This window comes from Ranitomeya imitator, chromosome 1 (assembly GCF_032444005.1).
Source record: "Ranitomeya imitator isolate aRanImi1 chromosome 1, aRanImi1.pri, whole genome shotgun sequence".
NCBI lineage: Eukaryota > Metazoa > Chordata > Amphibia > Anura > Dendrobatidae > Ranitomeya > Ranitomeya imitator.
The window spans coordinates 256,664,680-256,680,409 of record NC_091282.1 but is presented as its reverse complement, the minus strand read 5'-3'; the positions used below and the strand labels follow the sequence as shown (position 1 = coordinate 256,680,409).

The window sequence follows — 15,730 nt, the reverse complement described above, 5'->3', positions numbered from 1 at the left end:
GTCAGCGCTCACACAGGGTTAATAGCTGCGTTACACCGCGTTATGCCGCGGTGTAACGCAGTCCGTTAACGCTGCTATTAACCCTGTGTGACCAACTTTTTACTATTGATGCTGCCTATGCAGCATCAATAGTAAGAAGATCTAATGTTAAAAATAATTAAAAAAAAATAAAAAATCATTATATTCTCACCTTCCGTCGCCTTTCCTGCTGCTGGATCCGGGGGCCGACGGAAGGTGAGCATATAACTATTTTTTATTTTAATTATTTTTTTTAACAGGGATATGGTGCCCACATTGCTATATACTACGTGGGCTGTGTTATATACTACATCTCTGTGCTATATACTACGTGGGTGTGGTATATATTACGTGGCTGGGCAATATACTACATCGCTGTGCTCTATACTACATGGCCTGTGTTATATACAGCATGGGCAGTGTTATATACTACATGGCTGTGCTATATATTACGTGGCTGTGCAATATATTACGTGGCTGTGCAATATATTACGTGGCTGGGCAATATAATACGTGGACTGTGTTATATACTGCGTGGGCTGTGTTATATACTGCGTGGGCTGTGTTATATACTACTTCTCTGTGCTATATACTATGTGGCTGTGCTATATACTACATGGCTGTGCAATACATTACATGGCTGTGCAATATATTACGTGGCTGGGCAATATACAACATGTCTGTGCTATATACTACGGGGGCTGTGCTATATACTACGTGGCTGGGCAATATACTACGTGGGCTGTGCTATATACTACACTATGTAGGCTGTGTTATACACTGAGTGGGCTGTGCTATATACTACAGGGGCTGTGCTATATACTACGTGGCTGGGCAATATACTATGTGGGCTGTGCTATATACTAAGTGGGCTGTGTTATATACCATGTGGGCTGTGTTATATAGTACGTGGGCTGTATGCTACTTGGCTGTGCTATATTTCTCTGCTGTACCTGTGCATCATGAATTGTGGTATGTGTTAAAGAGGGGGGCCCACTGAGACTCTTTCGCCTGGGGCCCTCAAAAACCTGGAGCAGGCCCTGGCTTCAATGATTGTTCGCGGCCGGGCGTGACCAATCAGCGACAGGCGCAGTCCGGCCGCAAATTGGCACGGAATTTGAACCACGCTTCGCTATTTGGTCGCGCCCGGCCAGCTGAATCCTATGTATAAATTGCATTATTCTGAAAACTTCATAAATAAACTATATCCATATTCTAGAATACCCAATGCGTTAGAATTGGGCCACCATCTAGTCTCTAATAATCTGCTATTACCAAAATCCACAGAAATATTTTTAATCAGGGTACATGATCACATCAACAGGTCCAAGTTCCAGGATTTTTGGCCTTGGGAAACTACAGAAATGTAATATCAATCCGAATTATAGAGATATCATAGTCGTATTTGGTGTTTCATCTTAATTTTATAACACTCCCATTCTACCATATGAACAGATTCAGCAATCTGTTACAATAAGAGATGACTGAAAAGGTATGTCTAATTTGTTATACAATGGGATGATAGATTTTAAATTTAAACTTGGTTTTCAGAAACTGAAGAGAATATTTGGAGGATTGATATGTACTCTATAGTCTATGGGCTGGTGTAAAACAGGATGGAATTACCGTATATACTCGAGTATAAGCCGACCCCCCTAATTTTGCCACAAAAAACTGGAAAAACTTAATGACTCGAGTATAAGCCTAGGGTTGGAAATGCAGTAGCTACCGGTAAATGTCAAAAGTTAAAACAGATACCAATAAAAGTAAAATTAATTGAGACATCAGTAGGTTAAGTGTTTTTGAATATCCATATTGAATCAGGAGCCCCATAAGATGCTCAATACAGTTCATGATGGCCCCATAAGATGCTCCATATTAAAATATGCCCCATATAATCCTGCATAAAGGTTAATAATGGCCCCATAAGATGCTCCATGGACACATTTGCCCAATATAATGCTGCACAAATGTTGATTATGGCCCCATAAGATGCTCCATAAAGATATTTGCCCCATATAGTGCTGCACAAACCTTGATTATGGCCTCATAAGATGCTCCATACAGACACTTGCCCCATATAATGCTCGACAAACGTAAATTATGGCCCCATAAGATGCTCCATAAAGATATTTGCCCCATATAGTGCTGCACAAACGTTATGGCCCCATAAGATGCTCCATAAAGATATTTGCCCCATATAGTGCTGTACAAACGTTATGGCCCCATAAGATACTCCATACAGACATTTGCCCCATATAATGCTGCACAAACATTGATTATGGCCCAATAAGATGCTCCTTACAGACACTTGCCCCATATAGTGCTGCACAAACGTTATTGCCCCATACAGACACTTGCCCCATATAGTGCTACACAAACGTTATGGCCCTATACAGACACTTGCCCCATATAGTGCTGCACAAACGTTATGGCCCCACAAGATGCTCCATACAGACACAGATTATGGCCCCATATAGACACTTGCCCCATATAGTGCTGCACAAACGTTGATTATGGCCCCACAAGATGCTCCATACAGACACTTGCCCCATATAGTGCTGCACAAACGTTGATTATGGCCCCATATAGACACTTGCCCCATATAGTGCTGCACAAACATTGATTATGCCCCATAGGATACTCCATACAGACACTTGCCCCATTTGCTGTTGCTGTGATAAAAAAAAATCACATACTCACCTCTCCGTCGCTCAGGCCCCCAGCACTTTCAATATTCACCTGAATTCGTTCCGGTGCCGCTCCATCTTCAGCATCTTCTGCACTGATGTTCGGGCAGAGGGCACGCACTAACCACGTCACCGTGCCCTCTGACCTGAGCGTCACTGCAGAAGACGATGAAGATGGAGCGGCACCCGGAACGGGGAGCAGGTGAATATCGCGCAGCGCTCCCCTCCCCGTTAGGCTGCCGTCACACTAGCAGTATTTGGTCAGTATTTTACATCAGTATTTCTCAGCCAAAACCAGGAGTGGGTGATAAATGCAGAAGTGGTGCATATGTTTCTATTATACTTTTCCTCTAATTTTTCCACTCCTGGTATTGGCTTACAGATACTGATGTAAAATACTGACCAAATACTGATAGTGTGACGGCAGCCTTATACTCACCTGCTCCTGGCGCGGTCCCTGCAGGTCCCTGGCTTCCCAGCGCCGCAGCTTCTTGCTGTACTGAGCGGTCACCGTTACAACTCATTACCGTAATGAATATGCGGCTCCACCCCTATGGGAGGTGGATCCGCATATTCATTACGGTAATGAGCGGTACCATGTGACCGCTCAGTACAGGAAGAAGCTGCAGCTCTGGAAGAAGCAGGGACTGCAGGGACCGCGCCAGAAGCAGGTGAGTATAATTAGACAGCCCCCGCTCCCCCTCCCCTGCCGACCCCTGGGTATGACTCGAGTATAAGCCAAGAGGGGGACTTTCAGCCCCAAAAAATGGGCTGAAAATCTCAGCTTATACTCGAGTATATACGGTAGTTAATGAATAAGGTTTAATTGCCATAAAGTGCTAATCTGGAAGTCTTGGTTGTTACCAGTCACCATAAGTTCTTCTCTTACAGCTTCTAAATGCTGCAAGCTGGACAAGGCCATTGTAGTATTAGTAAGATTATACCTGGAAATCAGATTCATTGAAGTCATAAGGAACATTCCAGCCAATCTTTCCAAATTTCCTCCTCTCCTGCACCACAGCATGGAAGAACGCCAGCACATAGACCAGGGATTTAAAGGCTGGATGCTGGCAGGCGTCAAGAGCTTCATGAGAGATCTTAAAGTACGTAGCCCTCATATTTAGCTTTAGCCCATTAGGAGGTTCAGTAACAACCTGTAAGGAAATTGACAAATATTTTAATGTATGGTCTTCTGTTTAGTTACAATAATTATTGAGCAATTATTATTTATGTTTCTTTTAACTGACTAAATGTCGCTATTTTATTACATAGGAACTTGTTTTCCACCTTATTTATTTTTTTTAGTTCTATCTTTTCATATGGTTGGATTATATAGATATTTGATATGTTTAGAAGATAGAATTCTCCTAACAGCCCTTATAAAGAGAAGAGAGTGGATGGGGCTAAAGAAGAAAGGTCCAGCATGAAGGCAGCCATAAATAAAACAGAGTGGGGGCAATGGAGGAGAGAGTGAGTGTGCTGGAAGACCAACTCCCAAAAATGCAGAAGTCACACACTCAATGTTTGCAGAGATGTGCTGCCCTGGCTGATAAAAATGATGACTTGGAAAACCGCTCAATAATGTGAGACTAGTGGGCATCCCCGAGAAGGTGAAAGGGACCCATCCCACAGGGTTTATTGAGGACTGGCTCCACACTTAAATTGGCGCCGATAACTTGACCAAACTTTATGCGGTGGAGAGAGCGCACCGCGTTCCCATGAGACCCCTCCAGCCGGGATCCCCCCCGTACTATCCTTGCTAGGATCCTGAATTAGAGAGACAGAGACATTATATTAAGGAAAGCAAGAACGGCCAACGATCTGTGCTTTAATGGCCAAAAGATTTCCATTTATCCTGATTATTCGGCCGAGGTGCAAAAGCAGAGGATGTAATATGGTGCAATAAAGAAAAGACTGAGAGACTTGGCTTTGGCTTATTCTACCTTATACCCGGCAAAGCTCAGGGTTGTGGCCCTGGGAAAAGTGCATTTTTTCCAAACACCAGAGGAGGCCGCAAAATGGCTTGACTTAAACAACAAGCGGCTCCAGGCTGATAAGGGCAGAGTGAAGTGAGCGGAGTAAAATCCCTCGCTGTGTCGTGATGTTCTTTGACAAAGAGAAACTAAAAGATAGTGCTGTTATATGGAGGTTTCTGGTTCCTGCATATTAATCGATATGGACTATGGAGGGACTGATTGTAATAATAATGTCTATATGCATATGCAGAGGAGATGTGGAGGAGTTTTAGATAGATAGTGGTTCAGAGGTAACGTTTATAGGGTAGCTAGGTGTCAGAGTACCCACTCTCTGGTAAGAGAGGGGAAAATTCAACGGGAGAACTACCGGTATTATGGTTTGTTGGGTTACTGTATATGGAGGGAGGAGGGAAGGAAAGGGGTAATTGTTTAGGGAAGAGTTTTTTTGCATACGGAGAGCTGCAAGATATTTTTAAGGGTCGGAACTTGCATGTATAGAATTGTATGATGGGTGATAGAATTAAAATCCTTAGTTGGAATGTAAGAGGACTGTCAGAGGGAACAAAAAGAAAAGGGATCATGGAATATGCCAGGAAGAGGAGGCCGGATGTTCTATGCCTCCAGGAGACTCATTTACTACGGGAAAAGGTGGAGGTGTTGAAGAGGAGGTGGATTGGGAGAGCATATCATTCCACGTATTCTTCATATGCTAGAGGGGTCTCTTTATTAATAGAAGCGTCTACACCATTTGAAGAAATTGAAAGCAATGTTGATAGTGAAGGACAGTATATTTTTGTTATTTGTAAAATTTATGGGCAATCATTATGTATAGTAGCTATGTACATGACACCACCATACAGGGGGAAAAAGTTATGTGAGGTTATGGAATTATTTGAGCGAGGTACGGGATTAACATTACTGATCATTGCTGATTTCAATAATGTTATAGATGAGAGGTGGGATAGACATAAACAGAGAGCAGGTAAAAGTACTAGGAAATTGACGGCATTTGGGAATTATATTAAAGAGATTGGAATGAAGGACCTGTGGAGAGTGAGAAATGAGAATGCAGTGTGCTACTCTTGTTATTCTGTGACGCATGGGTCTCTCTCACGAATAGATATGGCATCGGGAAATGAGCTAATGTCACAACTGGTCTGTGGAGTGGAATACCTCCCAAGGTTGATTTCGGATCATAAGCCCATAGAATTGTCTATTAGACTGATAGGGGGGAAGATTGGGAAGGGAGTTGGGTGGAAGTTGAACCCGGTATGGCTGGAATATATCAATATGAATACTATAAAGGAAGAATTGGAGGAGTATTGGCAGATTAATGAAGGGAGTGCTGATAGTCGGGTAGTGTGGGACACTATGAAAGCGGTCCTAAGGGGTCTCTTGTTTCGAGATATTTCCAGGTGTAGGTCGAAATCTAAGCTAGAAGATAGGTAAATAATAGAAACCTTGGAGAGGGTGGAGAGGGATATGGTATTGGACCCATCAGCAGAAAATCAGAGTAGGTTAAGGGGTGCACAGGAAGACGTTAATAAGGTGTATTTGAGGAAAGCGGAGAGGAGGAGGGCCTTTCAGAAAACGCAATTTTATGATGAAGGTGAAAAAGTGGGGCATCTGTTGTCAGTGGTGGTGGCAGCGCAGAGGGAATCGTCTTATGTACATGAATTGAAGACTGATGAGGGAAGGGAGGTGGGAGACACAGAGAGTATTTTGGGGGAATTTAGACGATTCTAAATCAGTTATATTCTTCGGGATTGGGAGACTCATTGGGAGACATAGAGGGTTTCCTTCAGGAAGCAGGGCTCCCGAGTATTAAAGACAGTGATAGGGGGAGACTAGAGGTGCCCATAACAAAAGAAGAGATTGAAATGGCTATTAGATCTTTGGTTAATAATAGGGCCCCGGGGGCAGATGGCATCCCGAGTGAAATTTACAAATAATTACTTGAGATGGTAACACCCAGATTGCAAAAGGTTTTTGTAGAGGCTCTTCGAGAGGGTGAATTACCGGCACCCATGAGAGAGGCGTTGGTGGTGGTCATTCCGAAAGAGGGAAGAGATCCGGGGTTGGTGGAATCTTATAGGCCTATCTCGTTGCTGACGGTAGATGTAAAGATTTTGGCTAAAATTTTGGCTAGCCATTTGGCGAGTGTGGTTCAGGATCTTGTTCATCCTGACCAATCCGGATTTATGCCAAATAAGTCTACGGCAATTAATTTGCGTAGACTTTTTCTGAATTTGCAGCTGCCGTCGGACAACATGGGCAGTAGGGTTGTGGTATCATTGGACGCGCATAAAGCGTTTGATAGTGTTGAGTGGCAGTACCTTTGGAGGGTGTTGGAACGCTTTGGTTTTGGGCTGACCTTTAATTCATGGATACGGTTGCTATACACTTCCCCAACCGCTAGGGTCAGAGTTAACGGGCAAATGTCTGGCAGTTTTGCGCTTCATAGGGGGACTAGGCAGGGGTGTCCACTGTCCCGCGCTGCTTTTTGCTTTGGCAGTGGAGCCTTTGGCGCAGACAATTAGGGTCTATATCGGGATTAAAAATTAACTGGGAAAAATCCACTGTCATGGCTGTAGATGATTGTGTTGTTGATTTGCCAATGTCAGGGGAGGGTAGTATGTCGGCAGTGGTGCGACAGTTTAAATACCTGGGCATTCAGGTGTCACTCCCGATTTCGAGCTGTGCAGATTTGAATCTGATTCCACTGCTGAGTAAGTTTAGGAGTAAAGTAGGGGCGTGGTGTAAACTGTATCTTTCAGTAGTGGGAAGAATGAATTTGATTAAGATGATTTTGATGCCCCAACTGATGTACGTTTTGCACAATGCCCCTATCTGGTTCCCTAGGCGGTGGTTTCTTACTATTGACTCTATATTTAGGGATCTTGTGTGGGGAAAAAAGCAGCCGAGGATCAGACTTGAGATACTGCAGAGGCCCAAGGATGGAGGGGGACTGGCGCTTCCGAAACCCTTGGATTTATTATTTAGCTGCTCAGGGCCAACAGATGAGGGGGTGGAGGGAAGTGTCTGGGGCAGGTTCAATGCAAGGGGTCTTGATCCAGGTGATGGGGAGGGATCCCTTGGTTCAGGGGTGAGAGGCAGGAAGTTTCAGGAAGATGGGTTTGGTGTATCCTACTTTAGCGCTGATACATAAAGTCTGGGAGACAATTAAAAAGATTAGGGGTTTGGAGCACTTGACAAATTTTTCCCCGATATGGGAAAACGAGACTCTACCGGAATTTGTTAAAATGGGAGAATTTAAAAATTGGATGAGACTGGGAATACAGTACATGGTTCAGATGCAGAATGAGCAGGGACTGGTGCCCTTTGGAAAGTTGCAGGAGGATTATGGACTACCGGAGGTCTGCAGATTTCAATATGGGCAGTTTCGGCATGCTTATGTTACGCAGAGCAAGACGATGAATATGGAGATTCACAACCATATATTGATTATGTCTGCGCAGAGGGGGGAACACAAGGGGTGGTGTGGGGCATTTATAAGGATCTAATGCATGCTTTCTTAAATAATTATCCTATTAGAGCACAGGGGAAATGGGAGGAGGAATTGGGTAGGATAGAGGAAGATAAATGGGAAGTGATTATGGAATATATACCCCAATTATCGCTGAGTGAACCGGGCAGACTCTCGCAGATATATGTACTCCATAGAGTATATAGGACTATATAGAGCGGGTCTGAGACAGACTTCTGAGTATCCTCTGTGCCAGGGAAGGGGGCTGGAATTCTCCATATGTTATGGCAGTGTCCAAATCTGAACCCATATTGGACAGCGGTGCTTAATGCCATTGGGGAGCATATGGTTGTAGGATTGAGAGGGAATCTGTGGTGTGTATACTGGGATATGTGGAGGAGGTCCGGGTACATAATAAATATAAGGTGGCAATAGCTAGATTATTATATCTTAAGCGGAAACTAATCACCAGATACTGGATAAATGAAGATCCGCCGACGTTGAGGGAATTTTTCAGACAGTCTGACTCTATTGTGAATATGGAAAAAAACATTTATGTTAAGAGAAAAGGCATAAGAACATTTGAGACACTATGGACACCTTGGGTGGGGAGAAGATGACCCTGAACTTAGCTTATACCATGCATTATTCGCTGCTCTTGTATGTAATGGGGGGGAGGGAAAGGGGAAGGGAGGAAGGGAATTTCTGAAACTAATGACCATTGTTAATGTTGTTCTCATTGCGATTTTTGTTTTATTGCTTTGTACCTTCAATTTGGTTAAATAAAAATGTATTTGATTTAAAAAAAGAAAATAGAATTCTCCTCTGAATAAAACTTAAAGCCCATTTAGATGGGTTTAGACAGCAGTTAAACAGCCATCGGCGATAGCGTTTAACGGTATTTTTAGATAACACTTCCATGCATACATTATAATATAATCGTTTGTGTGCATAAAACATGTTTACATAGAACGATGTGATGCAAAGAAAAATTCATTTTAAGGTTGCTTTAAAATAATCTTACTGGACAAATGAGTGTTTTGTTTGTTTGTTGAGTAATTGCTGGCCTGTTTAGACAGGCCAATAATGGGAAGAAGGGCTAATAATCTGGATACAAGATTGATTTTAGAAGTAGGAGCCGATAATTGGGATGAAAGTTTGTGTTCAGACATGAGTGCAGATAATCATGATGCGAGATTGTGGTTATTTGTAAGAGTCGATAATCAAAATACGGGATTGCATTTAGAAGGGCCGATGATTGGGATCTAAGGATTCCTAGGAACACCTGTGACCCAATATCCCCTTATGTCTAAACACAATTTAATTGTCTATTATTTGTTAGGCTTACATACAGCTTTGGCAAAAATTAAGAGACCACTGCAAAATGTTCAGTTTGTCTGATTTTTCTCTTCATAGGTATATTTTTTAGTAAAACGTAAATTGTTCTTTTATTCTATAAACTTCTGACAACATGTCTCCGAAGTTCCAAGCAATAAATTTTGTATTTTTTTTTGTGAACAAGAGAAATGGTCAAAATAAAAAAAACAAAAAAAAACAGTGCTTTCAGACCTCAAATAATGCAAAGAAAACAAGTCATAATCATTTAGAAACAACAATACTAATGTTTTAACTCAGGAAGAGTTCAGAAATCAATATTTTGTGGAATAACCATGGTTTTTAGTCACAGCTTTCATGTGTCTTGGCATGCTTTCCATCAGTCTTTCACACTGCTTTGAGCAGTTCTTTGTTTGATGGCTTGTGACTATCCATCATCCTCTTGATTACATTCCAGAGATTTTCAATGGGGTTCAGGTCTGGAGATTGGGCTGCCCATGACAGGGATTTGATGTGGTGGTCTCTTCATTTTTGCCAGAGCTTTATATAGCGCCATCATATTCCACAGCACGCTACAGACCATGATCATCACTGTCCAAATTGGGACTCATTATGTAGATTCCCCATCAGTATGTCCGTGGAGTGAGGGAGGAAACCAAAGAACCCGGAGGAAACCCATGCAAACACGAGAACATAAAAACTCCTTGCAGATGTTATCCTTGGTGGGATTTAAACCCAAGACCCTAGCGCTGCAAAGCAACAGTGCTACCTACTGAGCCACCATGATGCTGATCTTAATAATCAAATTATTATTATTTTTAATTTCTATTTCCATAACTCAAACCTTGAGGGATTTCTGAAGTATTCCAATAGGAAAGTCTTTGGTGGGATCTGTGGTGAGCCATAGGCGGAAGTCTGGGTGTGGTTTCCTTATCATCTCCAGTGCTTTCTCCAAATCTTTTAGCCACTTTACCAACAAGTGACAGTTTTGTAACATAAGCCATTGGCCACGAGACACTGCTGTTTCCAAGAGCTGAAGTGCCACCTACCATAACAACAGTAATACATATAAGTAATAACACAAACTAAAATGTATGAATCATCTGCCCCAGTGTCCCATTCAATTAACACCAACAAGAATCTCTGCAATTGTATCTCAAGAAACTAATTACCGTACAACCGCTGATATTCATGTACAAGGTCATGAAAAGTGTACAAATCCCAATGTAAGACAAAAAGCTACATGTCAAAGAAAAAATGGACATAGTACAAAGCCATTAGACAACTAAACAAGAAACATACCTTTTCCTGCCCCTGACCCATGGCAAGGAACTTAAGGCGATTTCCTCCAAATCCCGACCTCTCTGCCAATTTCATGAGGTCACTAGCGGGATCAGACCCAGGACTCAGGATAAAAACAATAGGTGATGTAGGAACACTCTGTTCAAATATAGCTTCAAAGCTTATGACTGGTGGCTGCACGTATCTATGGGGTGTAATGATCCATATTATGAAATAATAAATATATTTATTTTGTTAAGAACAGATGAAAGCAGTACTAAGCAGTGTGATGGTGCTGTGCCCCTCCGCTCAAACACATATCACTTCGGGCTGCTGGTGAAGCTGGTAACAGCTGATCAGTGGGGCTGCCATGTGCCGGACCCCCATGAATCTGATACGGATTACCTATCTTTATGATAGGTCATCAGTACCATACAGTAGTAGTGGTTAATAAGGATCTCTGTGGAGTTCCACAAAGCAGCTCTGACGGCACATTGCATACCTGTATCTAAAAACGGATTGTAAAAAATCAACATTTATAATTTCCAAATAAAAGATACTAAATGACAGATAAGTTAATTCTTCAGAGGCTACTGAGAAGACAGAGAATGAAGAAGACGTGCTGCCGAGATGCTTTCCAGCAGCGGCATAGTTAAGAGGCAATCTATAATCTGTAATGTGGCTGCTCCCAGTGGGGCTTTATCCTGCCGTCTGGCCACACTGGCTCCAGGTCTCCGTTCCTGCAAATATGCTATAACACAGGCAGCACAATTTCAGGATTTCATATCAATAGACATAATGACTACAGTATTATTATTATTAATATTACAACCACATGAGAACCTGGGCATGCTGGGAATTGTTGTTTTGTGACAGCTGAAAAGTTACAAATAGGAGACCTATGAATTATAAATATAGTAAATTAGTAAAAAAAGATATTTAATTTATTCTAATTTATTTTGGACTAGTGGTAAAATCGCTTTTCGCCAGTTATTGTACTTACTTCTCTCCCATGGTGACAGTCACATAGTCGGTCACAGCTCTATAGACGCGGTCTACTCGAAAGCATCGGAGAAGAAGCAGTTTTTGAAAGGTGGATAGTTTGTCTTTGTAGCCTAAAGGGAAGGGGTATTGTTCTGGAGTATCCAGGTCATACCACTGAATAAGAAAAGTGATAGACGTGGAAGGTTTTAGTGAGACTGAGCAAGATGACATCGTATTTGGATATCTAAATAAGTATCTTGAATGATTACATTGATCGTCTTGTCCAAGATTACTAGATTTCTGAATATATTCCCTCGCCGCGTCCTGTTCACACCATTCCTGTACCTGTCAGGATGCATACGAGCTCTCAGACGTGTACAGAGGCATTCGTGCTGATGTATTTAGGCCTACAGAGGCCATAAGTACAAAAGGGAAGAAGCCCAGAGCCATGATAGTCACTATACAGGAAGCTCTTCTATAACCATGACCCTCCTCACTAAGAAGCATACAGGCGATCACACAGTTCTAGGTTCCTGTATACAATGTATGACATGTAACCTCTTTAAAGGGATTAAATAGTGGCATGTCACTATTATAGGATATAGCAATCATGCCCAATAATAGGATCATTGGTAGCATGCCTCGTTAATGTTTATCCTGAGATAACCCCTTAAAAAATTGGTATTGCTTTGTCTGAAGGGCAAAGGACGTATTATTTAGAATCCTCCGTATATTACCCACCATAGATTGCAATCTTCTATAGATTATGTATTACTCATGAATCTCCTTGGCACCTGCATGCTACAATGGTTATTAATAACCATTAAGGAGAACCTGTCAGTCGATTCATGCTGCCCGAACCACAGGCAGCCTAAATCGGAGCCTGGCTGGATGGTTGTAGCCAGGTATGTTTTTTCTGAAATGCTCCAGTTTCAGAGAAACCGTAGTTAGTGATCCAACCCTAGGGCGATCACTGATTAGTCCTGATTAGTCCACACTGATTAGTACTGATTAGTCCACACTGCCTCCCTGCACTGCTCTCGTTGATTGACATGGCTCTCCCACGGAAAGACCTATCAATCAAACAGATCAGTGAAGAGAGAAGCCGGCCAGGGGCTGTGCCAGACTAATCTCATCTCTCCCTATAGTACCCAGCTGGATCTTTTCAGAAAAAGATATCACAGCCAGGCTCTGATACAAGCTGCCATGGTTTGGGCAGCATAAATCGACTGACGGGTTCCCTATTCTGCAGTTTATGTGGTATAACATAGACCATGGATTTGCCACTTACAGCTTTCCATTCCGACTCATGTCTCTCTACATCATCAGGAAGCGACCCAAACAATGATGAGAATTGTTCCGACAAGCGCATGATGTCCTGCCAGCCTTGGTCAGGGAGCCAAAAGCATGGCTTCTTTCTCTTGCTTTTCTCCAGGGAGATATTTCCTAGAGGAGAAGGAAAGGTCAGAAACAGGACAATGTAAATCAAACCCTGAATTTGAATCACAAAAAGAAATATAACTTTAAAAAGACAACTGAACTGAGGAACTTAACTGAGGTGCACCTAAAAGTGAGCCATTCTGTAGTTTTATTACCTTTTAAGAAAAAGTCCAGTTCTTCCTGTGGCACCCTGGCATCGGCTTGTTCAATCTTAATGGTCATATTGAAAGAAAACAGCAACTTATGTCTCTCAAATAAGCCTGAAAGAAAACGTTCCTATTAGTTTCCCGCAAAAAGAACCCACCAAGCTGTGCCTGGTAGTGATTTATTGGGAATCTGCTCATTATACTAAGTAACCGGAAATATCAGCGGTATCCATGTTGCCCTCTACATAGAAACTGTCTCCTTGCCTCCTGCATTTCATCTCTTCTTGAATAAGCCATTTTTCTTTGTTTCTTTCTACACTTCTTCAGCGTGTCATAACATTTTTTAGTAAATGCTTGTTTTTTTGCGGGATGAGTGGTTGTTTTGAATGACACTATTCGTTTTACCATATAATGTCCTAAAAAATGGGCTAAAAATTGCAAGTGGGGTAAAATGTTGAAAAAAAGCCATGCAATTCTTCCATTGTTTTTCATCTATTTTTAATTTTTTACTGTGTTTGTTGTGCTGTAAAAATTACCTGGCAGCATGATTCTTCATGTCAGTATGATTACGGTGATAACAAAATTTTGTAGTTTTTTTTAGACTTTAGTGGCTAAAAATAATTTGGAACTTTTGGAACAAAAGATGTTTAGTTTGTTGCACCATTTTCTGAGCTGTATCTTTTCTGTTTTTTCTGTTTTTCGTTTTTAGCTTTTTTTTACATGGCAAGTTGAAGTTCTTACGGTACTTTGATTGATAGTAAATTCTAACTTTTTATTTTAAATTTTTATGAAACAGACATGACTATACCAAGTATTTTTTTTTTTTTTTTCAATGTTTTTATTTATGGAAAGAGAAAAGTGTGATTCAAACTTTTATAGTTTTTTAAAAACATTTTTCTGTATCTCTATAAACTTTTATTTCTACGTTTTTAGTCCCCTTAGGTATCTGGAACCTGCAATCGTTTGCTTGCTTTTTATACAATGCAATACTGCAGGAGTACCAAGATGGTGATAAAGGGGTCTTCTATAGTAACCCTTTGGCATCTCGTGATAGTTTTGCGGTCAGGGGAAGGATTTAGGGGCACCAGAAAGAATACTGTATTATTTTAGAAATGCACAATCCTCTGATCAAATATATACTACTAAAAGCAAGTATAATTTAGGTCTGATATATATGAGGTAGAGTCAAAAATTAACCGCACCAAGCGAATTTATTTTGGCCAACAATCAGAAGAGACAAACGCGTCATTTTATTACATAATCTCCCTGCTTTTCAATACACTTTGTCCATCTAACAACAAGCTTTCGCATTCATTCATTAAAAAATATGTTAGGGTAAGCTGCAAACAACAAATGTACCACTGTCGTTAACCTCTTCATTAGACCTGAATCTTTTGCACTTTATTTGCCACATAATCCATTGTCGCACTTCTAACCAACAAAATCAGTTCACGTGCCTGCTAAATGTTGAAATCAGTTGTGGACAGGCATCCTGCACCCTCTTAGGCTACTTTCACACTTCCGTCTTTTTAGATCCGTCACAATGCGTCGTTTTGGGAAAAAAACACATTCTGCAAATGTGCCCGCAGGATGCATTTTTTCCCATAGACTTGTATTGCCGACGGATCGCGATGTATGGCCATATGTCGCGTCCATCGTGCACTTGATGTGTCGTGTTTTGGCAGACCGTCGTCACGAAAAAACGTTCAAGGGAATGGTTTTTCGTATGTCGCATCCTGCACTTTGGAGTGCGCATGCTCAGGCGGAGATCTCTAGCTCCTCCCCAGGACTTTAGAATGGGCAGCGGATGCATTGAAAAACTGCATCCGCTGCCCACGTTGTGCCGAATTTTAACAACGTCCGTCGGTACGTCGCGCCGACCCCGTACCGACGGAAGTGTGAAAGAAGCCTTAGCTGACACTTGTGTGACCTTTCTTGAACTTCTCTATCTATACTGTGACAAAGTGCTGTAGGGGAGATAGGCTTCACTGTGCTTAATCGCTTCAGTGATCTAAAAACCCAGTAGTCTTTCCTTCAGCACACTAAGTGCTGCAAGGAGTTAACAGACAATTTAAATAAAGTTTTTAGGTGGACGACCATAGAGTTGGTGGGAGGTTGTTCACCTTATTTCCACTCCAGGGTGTAGTCTGGGGCTTAAATAGCTGGCCTCCAGTCCAGAGGCAGTCTGGGTTCAGTAGGGCTGGAGATAGGATCTCCAGCGGTTTGTGTCCTGAGGAGGAAAGACTGTGTTGCTCCAGAGCGGGCAGCTTGCCGCAGATGTATGGACTGTTGTTGTGAATTCTGTGGCAGAGCTCCCTCCTGTGGTCACAAGTGGTACTTCGGCTGATTCTCTCTGTGAGCTTCCGTTGGTGG

At 42.0% G+C, this 15,730-nt stretch overlaps 1 protein-coding gene across 1 annotated transcript in view; it reads right to left on the bottom strand.

Annotated features, from left to right (window-relative positions):
* The window catches only part of DNAH10 (dynein axonemal heavy chain 10), a 255,018-nt gene that overhangs the window by 24,107 nt on the left and 215,181 nt on the right, over window positions 1-15,730 (bottom strand). Inside the window, exons 66-71 of the mRNA XM_069755992.1 lie at window positions 13,367-13,471; window positions 13,063-13,217; window positions 11,791-11,945; window positions 10,809-10,992; window positions 10,351-10,551; window positions 3,653-3,862 (exon numbers count right to left, since the gene is read on the bottom strand). Coding sequence (XP_069612093.1) covers window positions 3,653-3,862; window positions 10,351-10,551; window positions 10,809-10,992; window positions 11,791-11,945; window positions 13,063-13,217; window positions 13,367-13,471 — 1,010 coding nt within the window. The remainder of the gene's footprint in view (window positions 1-3,652; window positions 3,863-10,350; window positions 10,552-10,808; window positions 10,993-11,790; window positions 11,946-13,062; window positions 13,218-13,366; window positions 13,472-15,730) is intronic.